The 19759-nt window shown below is 41.8% G+C and overlaps 1 protein-coding gene across 1 annotated transcript in view; it reads left to right on the forward strand.

The window, feature by feature from the left end:
- LOC109901393 (neurexin-3b) overlaps positions 1-14702 on the forward strand; it is a 524234-nt gene extending 509532 nt beyond the window's left edge. Inside the window, exon 25 of the mRNA XM_031837378.1 lies at positions 11870-14702. Coding sequence (XP_031693238.1) covers positions 11870-12867 — 998 coding nt within the window. The 3' untranslated portion in view covers positions 12868-14702. The remainder of the gene's footprint in view (positions 1-11869) is intronic.
- The last annotated feature ends 5057 nt before the right edge of the window (positions 14703-19759 follow it).

Consider the following 19759-nt stretch of genomic DNA (forward strand, 5'->3'; position numbering starts at 1 on the left):
GACATAGTATCGTCGGCAGAGTGTTCCAGCGACGACGAGGATCTGGAGGAGTGTGATTCCGGACACGCAGGTGGGATGGGTGTGTCGAGTTGTGCTTGCTCAGAGCTACCAGTCGTTCTTTCTTTCTTACTTTGATTTGCAACCCAAACCAAAAAGAGAGGTTCGTTCTCCTCTAAGCATCATGTCCCACGGGAGCCTAAAGTGTAACTGTAAAAGACTCCCTAAAAGCACCGAGAGACGCGGTAGCACGAGTCTACGGTTTTAGCTAAATGGAGAGTGGAAAGAGCTCTAAGCACTTTGGAGTTGGATGAAAGTAAGATAATATCCTTAGCATGCCCTCTGTAGAAAAGTTTGAAGTTATGTTTAGGCTCCAATCTGTAAGTAACTGCATATATACATAGTTCTAGACGCACCCACATATAGTATAGCGTGATAGCCTATAGTCAGTGATATAGTTTAAGTATAGTCTCTAATTTAAGTTACACTTAGCTATGGGGCCTTTGGTCGTTAACATGGTTAAAAACTGTTAATACTAATTTTGTTCTCTCAGCATTCAAGAGAGCAAACTTTCAATCAAAAAGTACAAAATTAGTATCAAGCTCCATGTTCACCTGTCCAAACTGATGCTTCAAAATGTATCTGTCCTGTTGTACATGGTTGACATGTTTCTTGCTGTGCGTGTGTGTGCGTCTTCTCCACAAAGGATACATTTTGAGATCTATTTTTCGAAGAACAAAATGCTTTCAGCATAGATATTGTGATATGTGGCAGACTAACTGCAACGGACCCAGTCCTCCTCCTCTCTCTTTCTCCTGTTTTCTCCTTTGTTTCCTTATACGTCGGAGGCTTGCCTTACCTGAAACATTCTAATAGAGAACAGATATCCTCGAATTTCTGTGCGCATCGTTTTTCTCTCTCCCCTCCTATAACACATATAGTTTTGACACCAGGTTAAAGTGAGATGTACGGGGACTTTAGAAAATGTGAATTTACTTATTCCACATATTGTTGTGTTACAGCCTGAACTCAAAATTTATTAAATATACATGATCATTTCTACCAATCTTCACACAGTACCCCATAATGACAAAGTGAAAATATGTTTTTAGACAAAGTATTTAAAAAATTAAGTACAGAAATGTCTCATTTAACTAAGTATTCACAATACCGGTTGCTTGGGTTTGGTCGGAAAGCCAACTGAATTTGGAGTGTCATGGCACAGGGGTGTGAATACTTATGCAAATTAGATATTTATTTTCAATACATTTGCAAAAATGGCTAAAAAAATGTTTTCAATTTGTCCATTTATTTATTTTTGGATCAATTTAGAATTCAAGCTGTAACACAACCAAATGTGGAACGAGTCAAGGGGTATGAATACTTTCTGAAGGCACTGTAACTCTCACTTCCCTCTACAGTAGTGTGAAATAATCATAACACATTACACCAGAGGTGATAATTAAGTGTGTTTTAAATGGAAACATGTCACTTGTTTTGAGACGACTTGGGTTTAGGGTTTTATGCATGTTAATATTCATATCAAGCTGTCAATCATGTTCCCAACAGAGCTTAGCCAGTTGTGTTGTCTGATAATAAACCCAGATGGACTCCTATTGCTCCTGAGAATGAATAAGTACTAACTAATACTGTCTGGTTCAGTGGGTGAGCCAGCACAGAAATAGAAATGACTAGGGTTTACTGAGAATGGTGCGACAAACCAGAACAAACATGCAGTCCTGTGGGCGAAAACAGCTCGTTGATGAGAGAGGTCGAAGGAGAATGGCAAGAATCGTGCAAGCTAACAGATGTGCCACAATCACACAAATAATGTCTCAGTACATCTCGGAAACGCATCTCCGGGAACGCACAACTCGTCGATCCTTGTCACGGATGGGCTATTGCAGTGGGTTCCATTCCTATCAGCTAAAAACAAGAAGAAGCGGCCTCAGTCGGCACGCGATCACCACCACTGGGCAACTGAGGAGTGGAAAAACATCACCTGGAACATGACAGTGAGTTCATTGTACTTGAGTGGCCAGCGCAGTCCCCAGACCTCAACCAAATAGAGCATCTTTGGGATGAGATGGAACGGGCCGTTCGCAGCATGAATCTGCAGCAACTACGTAATGCCATCGCATCAGCATGGACCAACATCCCTGTAGAACGTTACCAACAGCATGTAGAATGCCCCTGGATAATTCAGGCTGTTCTGGAGGCAAAGGGGGCTCCGACCCTGTACTAGATAAACTTGCGAGTGAGTGTATATCTATGGTGTGAGTGACCTCTTCCCCCTCTCTCTCCTCCCCTGAAGCCCTGTGGCAGTCATTCACTAGCGAGCAAAATCGTTTTAATTACTGGGCTGTCCTTCAAAATGCCATCATAGAACACTAATTAATGCCCCACTAATCTGCCTAAATATGCCCGGGCTAATTACGAAACATATGTCCACTTTTCACGGAGCACAATGTGAAGCAGATTCCATTAAGACCAATTGAAATGCTGTGTTCGCCTATTCTGTTATTCCTGGTAGAAGATCATGGATCGACGATTCTGCTTATTTATTTATATATTTATGTTTTTAGATAGGTTTCTGAATATGTGCACAGGGATAAGGAAGTAATTCCACAGTTTATCATCTCTAGAGCTTTGTCATCTTGTAGTTTTCTTGTAACATTCGTAGCGTGGAAATTGCGCATAAGGTTTTTTAGCAGGAATGTTATCTTTTTCTGTACGTGGTCTTTTCGATTTGACTATTGTCGGGAGAAAGTACTTTCCTCTGCAAAGCCATACATACGATAACTTTATGTTATCTTGTGTCATGGAGTTACAACATCTGTATTTACCCTAAAAGAAATGAAATGGACATGGCTGACAGCTTGAACAACTTGAAAGTGTAACGTTCAAACTTAAAACCCAACTTTTCTCAAAAGCAAAAATGTTAGTAAGTCAGTAACTACAGTATACTATGAACTTGTTAGTCAGAATTGAGTCAACTTGGTACCCCCCCCCCCCCTCCTCATATAGTGATGATAATAGTGAACTACATTTAGTCGTACACAGTCATACATACCTCTCACCATGTTGACACAGAAATTCATATCCTCATTCTGATCCCCTGCTTCCGGTTTTGTTAACAGTTGCATGACATTGTTTTTTTTTATTTGTTTTGTTTCTTTCTCATTTGAATCTTTTAATGTTCCATGGTGAAGCGCATTCTGGACATCTCTCCTCCGCTGTACCCTTTTCTGACTTACTGTTTCATTTGTTATCATTTGAGTTGTACGGACTCATTTATTTGTTTATCTTGGTGCCCTCATCCGCCCATCTACCAGGATAGAGCTGCTCCCTCCGTTTTGCCTCATCTTGTGCCGCATGATATTTTGGTGGTTGAAAAAAAACAACACTTCTCCTACTCATCTTCTTGTTTATGTTTTTTTGCGCCATTAAAGACTGATTCTGAAACATCCCCCATTTTCGATTTACAACAGGAAATGAAAGGCAACAAAATATTTTCTTGCCATCATCCTTTTTTGGGCCTTGTGCAGGCAACCCCATTCTGTCTCAAGAAAGTTGTGTGTGAAAGAATGACTCCCGCCCCCACAACATCCTACCCCGACCCCAACCCAACCCCATCCAACCCCGCCTTCTTTCTCTCAGCCTTTCTGCATATACATGTCTGTTTTGAATGCAGATGGCATAAAAATAATTTTATTGCCACAAAGTATATCTGTTTTTCTATTCTATATCTGTTGCTCCTAGTAGAAGGCATTTGTGGCATGCATACGTACGTGACTGTACAGTAGACTAGAAGACTAACTTCCTGTAACTTTCTCGGTGATTCCTCCTCCTTCTTGCTAATGCATGTGAATTTGATTGGCAGCCATTTTCTATGCTTCTAATTCCACCCATAACTTTGCTCTCAGGCTAACCCTGCCCCGCCCTGCCCACTGTTGTTATGTGTTTAGGGGCAACAGTGGTGGTTTAAAACCCAGCCACTGTCGCCCCTCCTTCTTCTGGTCTTGTTTCTGTGTCTGTGTTTGTCTGTGCATGTCTGCCAACCTGTTGTGTCTGTCCTTAATGTTTGTCTGTGAATGTTTTGTCTATGTTTTAAAACTGTCAACCTGAAACGACCCTCTGGTCCTGAGAGAGTTCCACAAGAAGGTGACAGGAACAGTGCAGGAACAGAATATTCTACACCTGGGCCTGACTCCATTTCAAGAACTACAGTTGTGCACTGTACCGGTCGATAAGTAGATGACAACACAATTAAGGACACTTCCCCTAACTTACTTTCTTATCAACCCTAGTTTAGACAGCTAAATCTACGATAGATGTTAGCCCCTCAGTAGTTGACAAAGTGACTGATCAACCAGGAAATCGCCATGCTCTTCAAGTCTCTTGTGAGGGGTCATCATTACAAAAGATGCTGCTGATGATCAATCACTTTGGTTACCCTAACCAATTCGGACAATCATTACATTGCACATTTACATTTTAGTCACTTAGCTGACGTTCTTATCCAGTACAACATTCGGCGACATTGTACATTCTTTTTCAAATAACCCAAAGAGCCGAGTGGCAGGTCGACAGGTACAGTAGAGAGTTAACTTCACAGCGCCACTTTCAGTCTCACGGTGCATAAAACGAGGACACAGGACAGCCATCCAGCAGAAGGAGAAACGACATGTAATAAAATCTTATGAAATGTAACCGCGTGAGCCATTAGATTAGAGTATCAACGACGATGAATAGGCCCAGCGATCTAATGGAGGACTAACCTAATTCTGCATGTCTCTTTAACACATGAGTCGGCAGGGAAACAGGGAAAGAAAAGCCATTGAGTAGGCTGTGTTAGATCGGGAGCGATGTAGCCCATGATTTCTTTATCGTAGCGCTGATGGTAGTGCTGATGATATGAAGGACCAGGACGAAGCGGGGGCGTCAGGTGGGCGACGGGCGCGATGAGGAGAGAGTGAACTGTGAGCGGGATGGAGCAGTGACTCTCTCTCTCTCTCCCGCCTAGTGGCATTACGGTGGACCTTGGCTGGCTGGAGCTGCTGTCGTCAGGCCCCGTCGGGCTGACTGTCACTTCGACACAGGCCCCAGATCAGTTTAATGGTTATTCAGCTGACATGTCATCGGAGCGGTGAGGTGAGCTTAATGGCCCTTCGACAAATCGACCGGCCGACAGGGGACTTGCTTTGCTGCTTTACACCGCGGTGGCTGGCTGGAGGATGCCAATTTAATAGGTCGGAGTGCACCCAGCCAGCCTGCCACACTGTCCTACAAAGGACAGCACAATCTGACAAAAAAAACATCCTAGCTATCTGCCATTAAGGGATAGGGCAGGAGGACACCCCCCTGAAAGTAAAATCTCTCCCCTGGGTTATCTGCCATGTGCCACCCACACGCCCGGATAAGGGACACCCCCATGAACCCCCCTCCCCACCCCTGTAAAGTAGGACATTGGTGCTTCCTCACAAACTGGTGAAGTCTTCTTGCTGTCTGTATTCTGACAAGCTGTCAATCTTCTCCTAAATGTATGCTGCTGAGATTTACCTCAAGCGGAAAATATGAACTTTTAAGTTAATGCTTGGTAGAAAGCTCAGACTTCCCACGATGTACCTGTATGTTATAATAAGCCCAGGTGCTGTATATCCCTTTATAATGCTCTGACAGTAAGTGCTGGATTCAATCAGATCCGCTTTAGCCGACATCCGCATAGCAGTTGTTTTGGCGGTGTCGGAGGTGGAACTGCATTAGAGCTGTCAAATCAAGAAGTGGCTCCTGGCATTATACCTAAAGCCGATATTGCCACATGAACAGAAATCCCATGCAGCCTTGTTTACAAGTTTGAACACTGGTATGTAAGATGCAATCTATACCTTGATTAGGCTGATGGAAATCCTCCCTATTTTGTTTTGTGTTTTTTCTATTTTAGTGTCATTATTTCTATACAGCCTACACTTTCTCGCTCTGAACCTTGTCACGTGAGTGGGATGGGTGTGGCTTGGTGAGACCGGTTTGACTACTCCAACTACCGCGTGTATCCTGGACATACGGCTAATAAAACCTGAAACTTGGGGAGGAGAGTTACTGCAGCTCTCTGCAGATCTTGACCAACATCCTGGTTCCCTAAGGATGATCGGGGTGGATGTACTGTATGTGTACGTGACCAATAACATTTGAGTTGATTTAGTGAGGTCGAGAACGGTCTTGTTCAATCTGCTTTTGTCCCGTCTAGTATGACTCATCCTACATCACAGCGTTCGTCTGTCTGAAGGAACACTTTGTTTTTAAAGGATGGCGTCAGAATGTTAGTGCATCATGCTGCTTCCCCATTTAGTCTCGGGGCTTTCTTTCCAGACTTCATCACCATGGGAGAAAGAAAGAGAGCGAGAAAAAGAGAAAGGAAACACTAACTAGTGTACCTCCAGGTCTGCTGAAGTGTACACTGTAGGCTTAGCACAAAGCCCCTCCGTCTTGACATTAGCTGAGAAAACGAATACGAACGGCGTCTCGTTAAGCAAACTCATTAGAACGTGCAGTGTTTGCGCTGAGGTAAAACACTGTGAAATGTGCAGCGCTAGTAAGAGAGCTAACGCGGAGGATTAAAGTGTTTACTAAAACGTCAAGGTCCTCTGGCAGGCTTTTGCTTCCCAGAGCCACACACACCTCTCAGAAACACACACACACACACACTCTCTCTCACACCCAGGCAGCTCCCTTCGGATGGGATGCAAAGGTTTTGTTGATCTAGCAGGAAAGCTAACAATTGCCAAAAGCTTTTAGATGTTCAGGAATGAAGGAGTGAGCGTACGGATGCAAACAAGGCCAAGACGATACAGGGTAGATGGAGATAAACAGACTCTGAAATCACTTAGTGAGCGATGCTACTGTTTATCCAACAAGGCAGCTAGCCGATTCCTGATTAAAACATTACCATAGCCACACAATGGCAACAGAAACGCTGAATTGGTGTACAGAGCAGGGTACATTGTCTCTAGACTACACACCTGGGCTTGGCGGTGATCCACGGAACCTGTATGTTGTTGGCTAAATAACGTGACATGCACATTGACATCATAAGGCAAGTACCAACCAATAACACTAAAGATATTAAAGCGATAGTGATAAACCTAAATATACCATTTCATCCACTCACGTCTCTCAGAGAACTGTTCCAGAGCCAAAAGCAGAAGAACCTGGACTATAGATCTAAAAAGAAATGTTCTTGTCCCCATGGGGTCTGGATAGCCCCATCTCCTTGTGCCCTCTTGTGGAACATCCTCGGAACATTGTTTATCTGTCAAGCAAAGGCTGTTGGATATGCATTAGCATAAAACTGAACTAAACTAAATGTAATAAAAGACGACATTAATTAATTAACTTCCAAGTTGATTAATTAGGTAAAGACTATGACAAATGGTTTTCCTTCTTCCTACCAGATGGTTAATGTAAGTAATAGTAAATGGTTCTTTGCCTGAAACAATATACCCTACAGCCTTTGGTAAATGACCTCTAGTGACCTTTAACCCCCTCCTGACACCATGACCCCCAGCTTGCTGTACTGTTACTGTATATTACTCTCCCTAAATGCAACTTACTTAAAGCATGCACTAACCATGAATCTAATGGTAAAAACAACAAATATATAAACATGTCCAATATTACCTAACCTCTCTCTGACGTACACCCAGATTGCACGCCTGTTTTGTGTTTTAAAAATACTAACAACAGATATGTATTTCATAAAGAAATAACTAATAATAATGTTATTATTATTAGTTACTATATGAAGGTGGTGACAATTTCCCCTACGAACTGTCCCTCCTCTCTACGTCTGCCTCAGTGTGTGCTTTCTGGTTGTTCATCTTTGATAGTGTGTGAGAATTTTTTATGCTTTGAATTTCTTGCTTGCCAATTGTTTTTTTTGATTTGTCTGTTTGTACATATATGTAAATATACATATATGTGGATATCTATGTTAATTACTGAAATTGCTCCAAATTACCTCTTTTACAATCTGATAATTAGCTTAGAAGTACTATTGATAATGTTATGAAGACATTAATTCTTAATGAGTACATTGCTTCATTTTTTCTTAATGATTTTGATTGGTCAACTGTGGTTGGAAATCCACAGCTCTGATTGGTTCCCCAAAACACCTGACCCATTGTACAATAACAGATTCCGAAATCATTTTATTAAGAAAAAATTGAAAAAAACTCAAATGCAGTATCCTCACCACTATCTGTTTCAAATTGTTTCAAAGCTGTTCTTACACTGATATATTCTTTCCTGTTATTTAAATTAGCAATTTTGATTACATTTGGATTAGAATGAATTCATTGATTATTAATTTGTGCATGGCAAAGAAAGAAGTTGCAGCTTAGGGTTTGTAAAAAAAAACTGTGTTGAAAGTGCTGTTCTCTTCTGTATATGGGCATGTACATGCTCATGGTTTGTATGTCCCCATCCCTTCCTTACAGCCAAAAGCTCTAATGCCGCCCGGCCGCTTCGTGCCACCTTTACATGGACATGGCAACTGACGTACACATTCACCCCCATCTATGTCATTTTTTACCTAGTCTGTTCATAGGTCTCCCTCCCCGCTCCCCCCCCCCCCCCCAACCCCCTTTCCATAGAGAAGTAAAGATACAGTCATCCATTCGTTCAAAACTAATGAACAACGAAGTTCAAGTTAAAGGAGAAAAAAAACGCTCAATAATCAGACTGTAGATATTTATGGAGAAGCTACTTAAAAGCAGCTTATCTCTCACAAAGCCAAGACTTATCTATAGATGTACAGTTTTCTTTTTATAAAAACAAAAACGACTATATCAAAAGTTAAAAATAAAAAAAATCCTGAACAGAATGGTGAAGATTATTTTTCATGTCATGATGTGTGGATGTATGTGTTGTTTCCTCCCTGTACCATCCTGTCTAAAAGAGAAATAACTTACTCAATTAATCAAAATTGTTCAAAAGAAACTAACCTAACTTGTCCAAAAACATTCTCACACAACTTTCTTTTGTAAATTGTTTTCTTCCTGCCAAAATCATGCGGGCAATTTGTTGATGTAAGTGCACAAAATTGATGGTATGCTTTCTTCCTTTTGAAAACTTTTTTTTTTGTAGGCTCTATTATGATTTTTCAAGCTGACTTTATTTCACCTCTTTCTACGTACTAATCCATCTTATGGATAAATCTATCTGTGCCTTTAGTTTGTGAATGTTGAAGAAGTTTGCTCTAACTCTGTTTGACAGTCTGAACTGTGTTTGCTTTGCTTTACGTATTTTTTTCCCCTTTTGTTTTCTTTTGTATCATTTTTATTGTTATTAGAGATTTGCATCTTCTTTTAGTGCCCTGTTTGTGACGAGCCTTTGCAGTGTATAAGCTAGCCACCTTGGCAAGAGGTTTATGCAGATTCAACCGACATCTGAATGTTACCTTTGAATGTTTTTAGAAACAAACCTAATAGTAAAATAATATAATAAAGGACAAGAGAAGGTAATAGAAATGATAGATACATAGCAAACTTCCATGTTCCAAGACTAGCCAAGAACAAACATACAGTAACTGATACTGATATAATACACTTGACAATAAATAAAAGCAGAACATTCAGTTGTTGTTGTTGAACTGTCAGGTGACTTTGTGCCATTGTGGTAACTGTATAAGATAAGTCAAAAGGCAAGGGGCTAGTGGTGGAAGCCTACTGATGTCACCATAGAGAAAACATGAATATAAGAAGAAATATTTTGCTCGGTTTCATTGAATTAGACCCTAACAATAGCTACAGAAAGTTTAGCCTGGTCTCTGCACCCTAGAGGAACCCGACAAGGTTAACCACTATCTCCATTATTATTTACATTGGCCAATAATCCAAACCCACGTGGGATAGCAATTTCTCACTTCATGCTGATGCCCTATTGCTTTATATTAGGAATGCAGAGAAGTCAGTAGCTACAAAAACTACAAGACTATAGAGCAAGCTATCTTTGCCTTTCAGCAAAACTTGAGCATTATTAGTTCATACAGGGGTGGGCAATTCCAGTTCTCGAGGACCTGATTGGTGTCACAGTTTTGTCCCAGCCCCAGCTAACACACCTGACTCCAATAATCACCTAATCATGATCTTAGTTTAGAATGACATTTGATTAATCAGCTGTGTTCTAGGGATGGAGAAAAAGTGTGACACCAATCAGGCCATTGAGGACTAGAGTTCCTCACCCCTGAGTTAGAACACACACTGAGTGTACAAAACATTAGGAACTCCTTCCTAAAATTTAGTTGCACCCCCTTATGCCCTCAGAACAGTCTCAATTCGTCGGGGCATGGACTTTACAAAGTGTCGAAGGCATTCCACAGTGATGCTGGCCCATGTTGACTCCAATGCTTCTGACAGTTGTGTCAAGTTGGCTGGATGCCCTTTAGGTGGTGGACCGTTCTTGATACACACAGGAAACTGTTGAGCGTGAAAAACCCAGCAGAGTTGCTGTTCTTGACACACTCAACCCGGTGCGCCTGGGACCCAATTCACCCTCTTCATGTCAAATAACATCAAATTGTATTACATGCGCAGAATACAACAGGTGTAGACCTTACAGTGAAATGCTTACTTATGAGCCCCTAACCAACAATGCAGTTTAAAAAAACATGAATAAGAAATAAAAGTAACAAGTTAAAGAGCAGCAGTAAAATAACAATAGCGAGACTATATACAGGGGATACCAGTACAGAGTCAATGTGGAGACTATATACAGGGGATACCAGTACAGAGTCAATGTGGAGACTATATACAGGGGATACCAGTACAGAGACAATGTGGAGACTATATACAGGGGATACCAGTACAGAGTCAATGTGGAGACTATATACAGGGGATACCAGTACAGAGTCAATGTGGAGACTATATACAGGGGATACCAGTACAGAGTCAATGTGCGGGGGCACTGGTTAGTTGAGGTAATATGTACATGTAGGTAGAGTTATTAAAGTGACTATGCATAGATGATAACGACAGAGAGTAGCAGCAGTGTAAAGGTGGGGGGGGGGGGGGCAATGCAAATAGTCTGGGTAGTCATTTGTTTAGGTTTTCAGGAGTCTTATAGCTTGGGGGTAGAAGCTGTTTAGAAGCCTCTTGGAACTCTTAATGGCACACATACACAATCCATGTCTCAATTGTCTCAAGGATTAAAAATCCTTCTTTAAACTGTTTCCTCCCCTTCATCTACACTGATTGAAGTGGATTTAAGTGACATCAATAAGGGAGCATAGCTTTCACCTGGATTCACCTGGTCAGTCTATGTCATGGAAAGAACATTTTGTACAGTCAGTGTATTTCTCAAGCTTATATTGTATCCAGACAGCCAGACACTGGCAACGCTAGACCAGACAGAATCAATACAGCTACACCCTGGTGTGTAGGTTCCAGAGCTACAAAGCCAGCAACGATAATGATATCTCTGTTCACAAAAAGAGTACACTTGTTATTGAACTTGAAGTGTAGGAGTTTTAGGTGTGGTAAAAAGGATGTTTGATATTTTGGCTCACCCTTGCACATCCCTTGCAGCCTTTTGATGCAATGTATACATTTTTATGGCTATTGTTTCTTTTCAGTTTATGGTCTTGTTTGGTTGGTTGGTTCTGGTTTCATTGAATTTGCACTGGTATAGTATTTTCTGTTCTTTATTATTTTTTCTTCAATGTTGACATGATTTCCTTTTGTTTGTTTTTTGTTACGCTTTGCTTTTTATGTTTGTTGTAATTACTTTCCGGTGTTTGATTGATTAGCTATTGTCTGCATTCAGAACGTCATGCATGTCCTCTAACGTGTCTCTTTTCTGTTTCTGTTCACAGGAGGGGAGTTAGTCATCCCCGTACTTGTAGAGGATCCCATAGACATCCCTCCTGTCTCCACCCATTCTCCTTTCATCCCCCTCCCGCCAACCCTCCGCCCCGTCCTCACCATTATCGAGGCCACCAAAGAGTCCCTGCCCATGGCCACTGAGGCGGGGGTACCTTGCTTGTCGGACCGAGGCAGCGATGATTGTGATGATGGTCTTGATGGTGGTGGTGGTGATGATGATGATGATGATGATGCAATGGTGATATCGGGGTTTGGCTCTGGCGAAGCTTTCGACTCTAGCCTGCCCCCCACTGACGATGAAGATTTTTACACCACCTTCTCCCTGGTAACAGATAAGATCTTGACCACGTCGGCCTATGAAGGTGGCTACAAAGCTCTCGCGCCCAAGTGGGAGGCCAAGGACTTGAGGCCTAGCAAAGCCTCAGAGGCGGGTAGGACTACACCCACCCCGCCTCTACCCAACCTCGGGGGCACTGTAGCGGAGGCATCCCTCCCCTCGGACGGCACGCCGCCCAAACTGCCCGCCGGGAAAATGGACAACCGCGAGGTGATCAAACCCCTACAGCCAGACATTGTCCTGCTGCCTCTACCGACCACGTCCTTCGACCTGGACGGCACCAAGCCCCGCGGGCCTCTCATCACCTCGCCCATGCTACGCACGGTGCCTGCCACGTTACCCACCGTACCCGTCGTAAGACGGGTACCCCCTGGGGCCTCGGAGGTGATACGAGAATCCAGCAGCACAACAGGCATGGTGGTGGGCATCGTCTCGGCCGCAGCACTCTGCATCCTCATCCTCCTCTACGCCATGTACAAGTACAGGAACAGAGACGAAGGCTCCTACCAGGTAGACGAGACACGGAATTACATCAGCAACTCGGCACAGACCAACGGCGCCGTGGTGAAAGATAAAACGCCCAGCGGGGGCAGTGGTGCCAAGGGAGCCAGCAGCAAGAGACCGAAAGACAAGGACAAGGAATACTATGTATAGAAAAAAATCAACCATTCCCGAATGCAAACAAAAAAATATTAAAAAACTGTTTGGAGAAAATAGGAATAAACACTTGACAGTACCATATTGGGAGCTGGAATTCAAAAAGGAATACAAAATCTGCTCATGAGAACTCAAAGTGAATGAGTCCAAGTTTAAACATTTTCAAATGTACTGTGACCTAAAAGCACACTATGGTAAGCATACAGAGAAACAGGCTGATAGGGACACTACTATAAGAGACCTTGTTGTGACGAGATGACGGAGCTCTGTCCGGAGTCGTTGCCAGAGGTTTGGCAGTGTAAGATACTGTTACTTCGCTATCCCTCCCAAGTGACTGTCAGAGATGTGTGATCCTTGGCGTAAACAACCTTGTCCATTGTAAACCTGTAAAATAACAAAACAAACCATTATTTCGGCCATTCTGAGCATGCATGTGAGATGTATGTGACGTGGTGCTGGCATCTGTGTGAGGGACCTGAAGATAAGAACGAATGGTCAGTTAAAGATAAAGTTTGAAAGACAAAACATGATTAGCATAAAACATTTCCATTTCTATGCCTAGCATTGATATGAGGGAAGGTATGTGTCTGGTGGCTAAGGTGTATTTCTTCCACCCTATGTTTTTTGAGGGATGAAAGACATTGTCAGGGCTGACCAGTCGATGCTTAATAATGAATGGTAGTGCAGTAATGTATCTAAATTGTTTTAAACCTTTTTTCCCCCCACCGGTCTCAAATAAGGATTTGAAATCGACAGTATGCACGACATCCACAATCAAGAGGGTATTCAACCATACTAGAGTGGATGCAGCAGGCAAAATGCTATGTTTATTTTATAATATACTTTACAGAACATTAGATCCCAGATAGCATTTTTATTTCAATTTATTTTGTTTTCCATAGAACACTGATTCAGTTATTTGTTCCGTTCTGTTTGTCCCATTTCTCAGTGTGTGGAGGTTTATTCAACGTCGTGATGTCGGAGAGATTTTTGGTACAATATTGAAAACAATGTGGCTAACGAAGACTTAAAATTTGCATTTTTTTCTGTTGTCACAGTCAACTGTGTCAAAACAACAACTATGTTTACATATGTTATTGCATCATAGCCGTCGTCCTTTGCAGGTCAATATTGTACATAACGTTTGTATTGTACAGACAGATCATTTGAGCTGATTTATTTTCTCGGTGTACTACAATACATTACAAAAAATCTAACCTTTTTTGGATGTTGAGAAAGTGATCATTGGAGAAAGACTGGAGAAAGTGATGCTGTACTTGGATTTTGTTTGTAAGGAGAGAAGGAACATGTTGATAAGTTAGAAAATCTAGTATTTTTGGATGATGTTTCTAAAAACGCATGAATATTTGACCAATGGGAGAAGTCACTCGATATTGTACTAGGGCCTCCTGATTTTGGATTATGTTGATTGCTTACTTGTTTTTTTGTTTTTTTTTACATAAAAACAGTGAAGAGAAACCTAATAATAAAGAAAGAATCTGGTGGAGCTTTGAGACCCAGTACTGGCACCTTACTAAGATACAGGATTATGTTGTTTTTACTGTGATGTCTATGTTCCTTCCTTTCGGTTGTTGCTGTTCTTTTATGTTTATGTTTCTTATTGTGCAGTTTTCATTTCAATTCCTAGCATTTTTATGACAGTTTGGGCTGGCAGCACATTTTTATGTATTTATTTATTACTTAATATATTTGATTGTGTCCTGTTCAGTTCGCATTCTAAGCTAATCTCAAGTCGTTGTGCACATTCATTTGGATTTTGTGTTGTTATTGCTGCTTTTCAACCCATTAATAAATCCCAGCAATAAAATGTTCTTCCCCAAGTTTTCAATGGTAGATGATGGTTAGCTGTCTGTCCTGTGGTGTGAGTGTGAATATAAAAAATATTTAAAAAAAAGAGTATAGGCATGAATGGAAGGGTAAAATAATGAGAAAGAGAAATACAAATAAAAATGGTTGACATGGAGATGGTTTACAAGCTTTTAGAAGTACATCAGTAACAGAGCACAGAGACAGGATTTGTTTTCTCAACCTGTGTCCATTACCTAAATCATCTTATTCCAAAATGGATGAATTCTTTTTTTTACATTAAAAGTAGGGCAGGGGCGATACCAGTATCGAGATACTCGTTAGTATCGTGGCAAGGAAACAAAACACAAAGCGGATTTAACTTCTTTAGGAAAACAGCCCTAATGTTGGATACAAACATCATTATGTTATCATCATCCAGAGTCATATTTATTTATTTTCTAATCTAGAACACATCATATTTTATATACAGCAGGTTTTTTGAGGACCAAAGAGTTTGGCCTGCTTAGCGTTAAAAAAAAATTATCATGGAAAAATGATTGCCATACTGGTTTCGTCACAGCCATAATTAAAAGTCCTGAACGCAATAGTACATTTTAGATTCATCTTCAAGTAATCTTTTAACATGACCAGATATTCCTCTCTAATTCCTTTTTACAAACAAGGTTTCCATCCAACCTTTTTTGCGAGAAAAGTACATTCACAACAGACCTGATGGAAACAGCGAATTTCTCTGTCAAACAAAATACGCTAGACAAGGTGGGAACTGTTTGTGTCTGTAAAATGTATTATGAGAGAAATGGGGGTGGAAACAACTTTATGAGCAAATATTGATATAATAATCATATCAAAGTCAACTTGGAGTCACGCAATGAGTTGTGTGGTCCTCCCACTACAAGGCTATTAGATTAAATATGTTTTGATGAACACATGAGGATGGAAGTGCACGGTGATGAGCTAGATTTGCCTGGCTACCCAAACTCTTTGCCCTGACAAACGCAACCCCACCCACAGAAGTTAGTTTCTTCTCTGCAATGAGTCTGGATCTGATGCTGTGTTCAAAACAACTGGGAACTCGGAAATCTCCGACTACGGTGTGTTCAAGACAACTGGGAACTCGGTAAAACACTAGCTCAGACTGGGAAAAATCATTTTGAACGGTCATCCAACTCGGAATTCCAAGTCCCGAAACTCTGGCATCTTTCTAGAGCTGCAACTTTCTGACCTAAAGATCACTGACATCATGAGTTAACCTTGTTGAATTAACGAGCTGTTGGCTAGAGCACTCGTACCAAGATCAGAGTGGACACGTTCATCAGTAGAGTTGGTTGGAAACTCATTTAAATTATATATTTTTAATCGGTACATGGGAATTTAACCGCAAAAGTTATTTTTATGTGCACTACGTCATCACGCACAGCCTTTTACCTGCAACAAGTCAATTAGATAAAAACACATCTCTGGTGGGAAAATGTGCATATTGTTTTTATGCAGATTTGAGAATATTCGCATGAAGATCTCACCAATTGTATGGAAACCTAGCTATAGCTAGAGTCACTGTTAACTCTCCTATACACTCCAAGCACAGCAGATTCTGAGAAGAGACTGGAATAAGAAGAATGCCATTATCCCCTTCCATCACCAGGTCTTTGCGGTAACGCATGAATGGGGGGAATGAGATGTTTTTTTCTCTAGGCACCATATGGACAGCTTATGACTTCGTGAATGGCTCGCTGGCACCTGCTTCCCAGACCCATTTTTACACCATTCCATATTTTGCACAAATGGGCCACACAGTTCTGATCATTACCTTGGAATAGCCCATTGATGTAAGTTAGAGGGCTGTAAGGAGTATATTTAGCCAGCACAATGACTACATATTAACTCATTCATTCTGCTACTGCCAAGGGTAATAAGAGTCCAATAGTTTTTTTGTTTTCTTTACGGCCTAGAAGTACTTTTACATTCTCATTGAGTGACCTGACATGCTCTTTTTACTCTCAATGGGAACATTGTAGTAGGCTTGCAGTACTCGTGGTTGGTTGGGCTTAGTGAGGTTGCTAGTATTGACTCTGTAAGAATGTACATATGATGCATAGAAATCCAATAACCGTGTATTAGTACTTGAATGGGTTTGTCACAAAAAAACACCTGACTGCACCAATCAGTAGCCTGTCTATAACTGCAAGGCTGGATCATATTAATGAGAAGGAGGAAGCAGGTGACTGACTGAGCCTTTAATGATGTCACGCACAGCTGCTCTTTGGTGGTCTTGGGTGGCTCATTTGGTAAAAGTGTGGCACTAGCAACGCCAAGGTTGTTGGTTCGATATTGCACAGTCATGACATACCAATGCGAAAAATGAATGCTTGGTGTAACCTTGTCTGCTAACTGGCAGGTAATATTTCAGGTGTACGCTGGCCCACCCTACCCTGTCACCTCAGGGCCATGTAACCAGCGGGTGGGTAACTGTTGTGCTTGATGGCTCAGAGAGACTGTTTTCTTTTTTTTGTCAAATGTGCAGAAATAGATTACATCAATTTGCCCAAACAGATTGGATAATTCATACAATGCATTCCGACCCCTTCTGTTCTTCCACATTTATTTTACGCTACAGCCTTGTTCTAAAATGGATTACATTAATGCTTTGCATCAATCGACAAAATACCCCATAATGGCAAAGTGAAAACCGGTTGTAGAATTTACATTGTAGCAAATGTATATATAATTGTTTAATTTTTAAATAGCTTATTTACATTCGTATTCAGACTCTTTGCTATGAGACTAGAAATTGAGCTCAGGTGCATCCTGTTTCCACTGATCATCCTTGAGATGTTTCAACAACTTGATTGGAGTCCACATGTGGTACATTTAATTGATTGGATATGATTTGGAAAGGCACTCACCTGTCTATATAAATCCAATTTTATTTATCACATGCGCCGAATACAACAGGTGTGTAGACCTTATTGTGAAATGCTTACTTACAAGCCCTTAACCAACAGTTCAATAAATAGAGTCAAGAAAATATTTACTAAATAGCACCCCTTTGCTATGACACTCCAAATTGAGCTCAGGTGCATCCAATTTAATTTGATCATCCTTGAGATGTCACAAGGAAAAATTTTAAGTAACACAATAAAATCAAGTAACAATAACGAGGCTATATACAGGGGGTACCGGTACCGAGTCAAAGTGCGGGGGTACAGGTTAGTTATGGTAGTTTGTACATGGGGGGGGGGGGGGGGTCCGGGTTGAAGCTGTTATAGCTTGGGGGATAGAAGCTGTAAAGGAGCCTTTTGGATCTAGTCTTGGCGCTCCGGTACCACTTGCCGTGTGGTAGCAGAGAGAACAGTCTATGACTTGTGTGACTGAAGTCTTTGACAATTTTTTGGACCTTCCTCTGACACCGCCTAGTATATACAGTGGGGCAAAAAAGTATTTAGTCAGCCACCAATTGTGCAAGTTCTCCCACTTAAAAAGATGAACGATTTTCTATGGGGTTGAGATCTGGAGACTGCCTAGGCCACTCCAGGACCTTGAAATGCTTCTTACGAAGCCACTCCTTCGTTGCCCGGGCGGTGTGTTTGGGATCATTGTCATGCTGAAAGACCCTGCCACGTTTCATCTTCAATGCCCTTGCTGATGGTAGGTTTTGTTACTTTGGTCCCAGCTCTCTGCAGGTCATTCACTAGGTCCCCCCGTGTGGTTCTGGCATTTTTGCTCACCGTTCTTGTGATCATTTTGACCCCACGGGGTGAGATCTTGCGTGGAGCCCCAGATCGAGGGAGATTATCAGTGGTCTTGTATGTCTTCCATTTCCTAATAATTGCTCCCACAGTTGATTTCTTCAAACCAAGCAGCTTACCTATTGCAGATGCAGTCTTCCCAGCCTGGTGCAGGTGTACAATTTTGTTTCTGGTGTCCTTTGACAGCTCTTTGGTCTTGGCCATAGTGGAGTTTGGAGTGTGACTGTTTGAGGTTGTGGACAGGTGTCTTTTATACTGATAACAAGTTCAAACAGGTGCCATTAATACAGGTAACGAGTGGAGGACAGAGGAGCATCTTAAAGAAGAAGTTACAGGTTTGTGAGAGCCAGAAATCTTGCATGTTTGTAGGTGACCAAATACTTATTTTCCACCATCATTTGCAAATAAATTTATTAAAAATCCTACAATGTGATTTTCTGGATTTTTTTTCTCATTTTGTCTGTCATAGTTGAAGTGTACGTATGATGAAAATTACAGGCCTCTCTCATCTTTTTAAGTGGGAGAACTTGCACAATTGGTGGCTGACTAAATACTTTTTTTGCCCCACTGTAGGTCCTGGATGGCAGGAAGCTTGTCCCCAGTGATGTATTGGGCTGTATGCACTACCCTCTGTAGGGCCTTACAGTCAGAAACCGAGCATTTGCCATACCAGGCGGTGATGCAACTGGTAAGGATGCTCTTGATAGTGCAGCTCTATAACTTTTTAAGAATCTGGGGACACATTCAGTCTCCTGAGGGGGGAAAGGGGTTGTCGTGACCTCTTCACGACTGTCTTGATGTGTTTGGACCATGATAGTTTGTTGGTGATGTGGACACCAAGGAACTTAAAACTCTCGACACACTCCAGTACAGCCCTGTTGATGTTAATGGGGGCCTGTTCGGCCCTCCTTTTCCTGTAGTCCACAATCATCTCATTAGTCTTGCTCACATTGAGGGAAAGGTTGTTGTCCTGGCACCATACTGCCAGTTCTCTGACCTCCTCCCTGTAGGCTGTCTCATCAATGTCGGTGATCAGGCCTACCACTGTTGTGTCGTCAGCAAACTTAAAGATGGTGTTGGAGTCATGCTTGGCCACGCAGTCATGGAGGAACAGGGAGTAGAGGAGGGGACTAAGCACGCACCCATGAGGGGCCCAGGTGTTGAGGATCAGCGTGGCAGATGTGTTGTTGCCCGCCCTTTCCATCTGGGGGTCGGCCCATCAGGAAGTCCAGGATCCAGTTGCAGAGGGATGTGTTTAGTCCCAGGGTCCTTAGCTTTCATGATGAGCTTGGAGGGCACTATGGTGTTGAACT

Source organism: Oncorhynchus kisutch, linkage group LG12 (genome assembly GCF_002021735.2).
Source record: "Oncorhynchus kisutch isolate 150728-3 linkage group LG12, Okis_V2, whole genome shotgun sequence".
Lineage (NCBI taxonomy): Eukaryota > Metazoa > Chordata > Actinopteri > Salmoniformes > Salmonidae > Oncorhynchus > Oncorhynchus kisutch.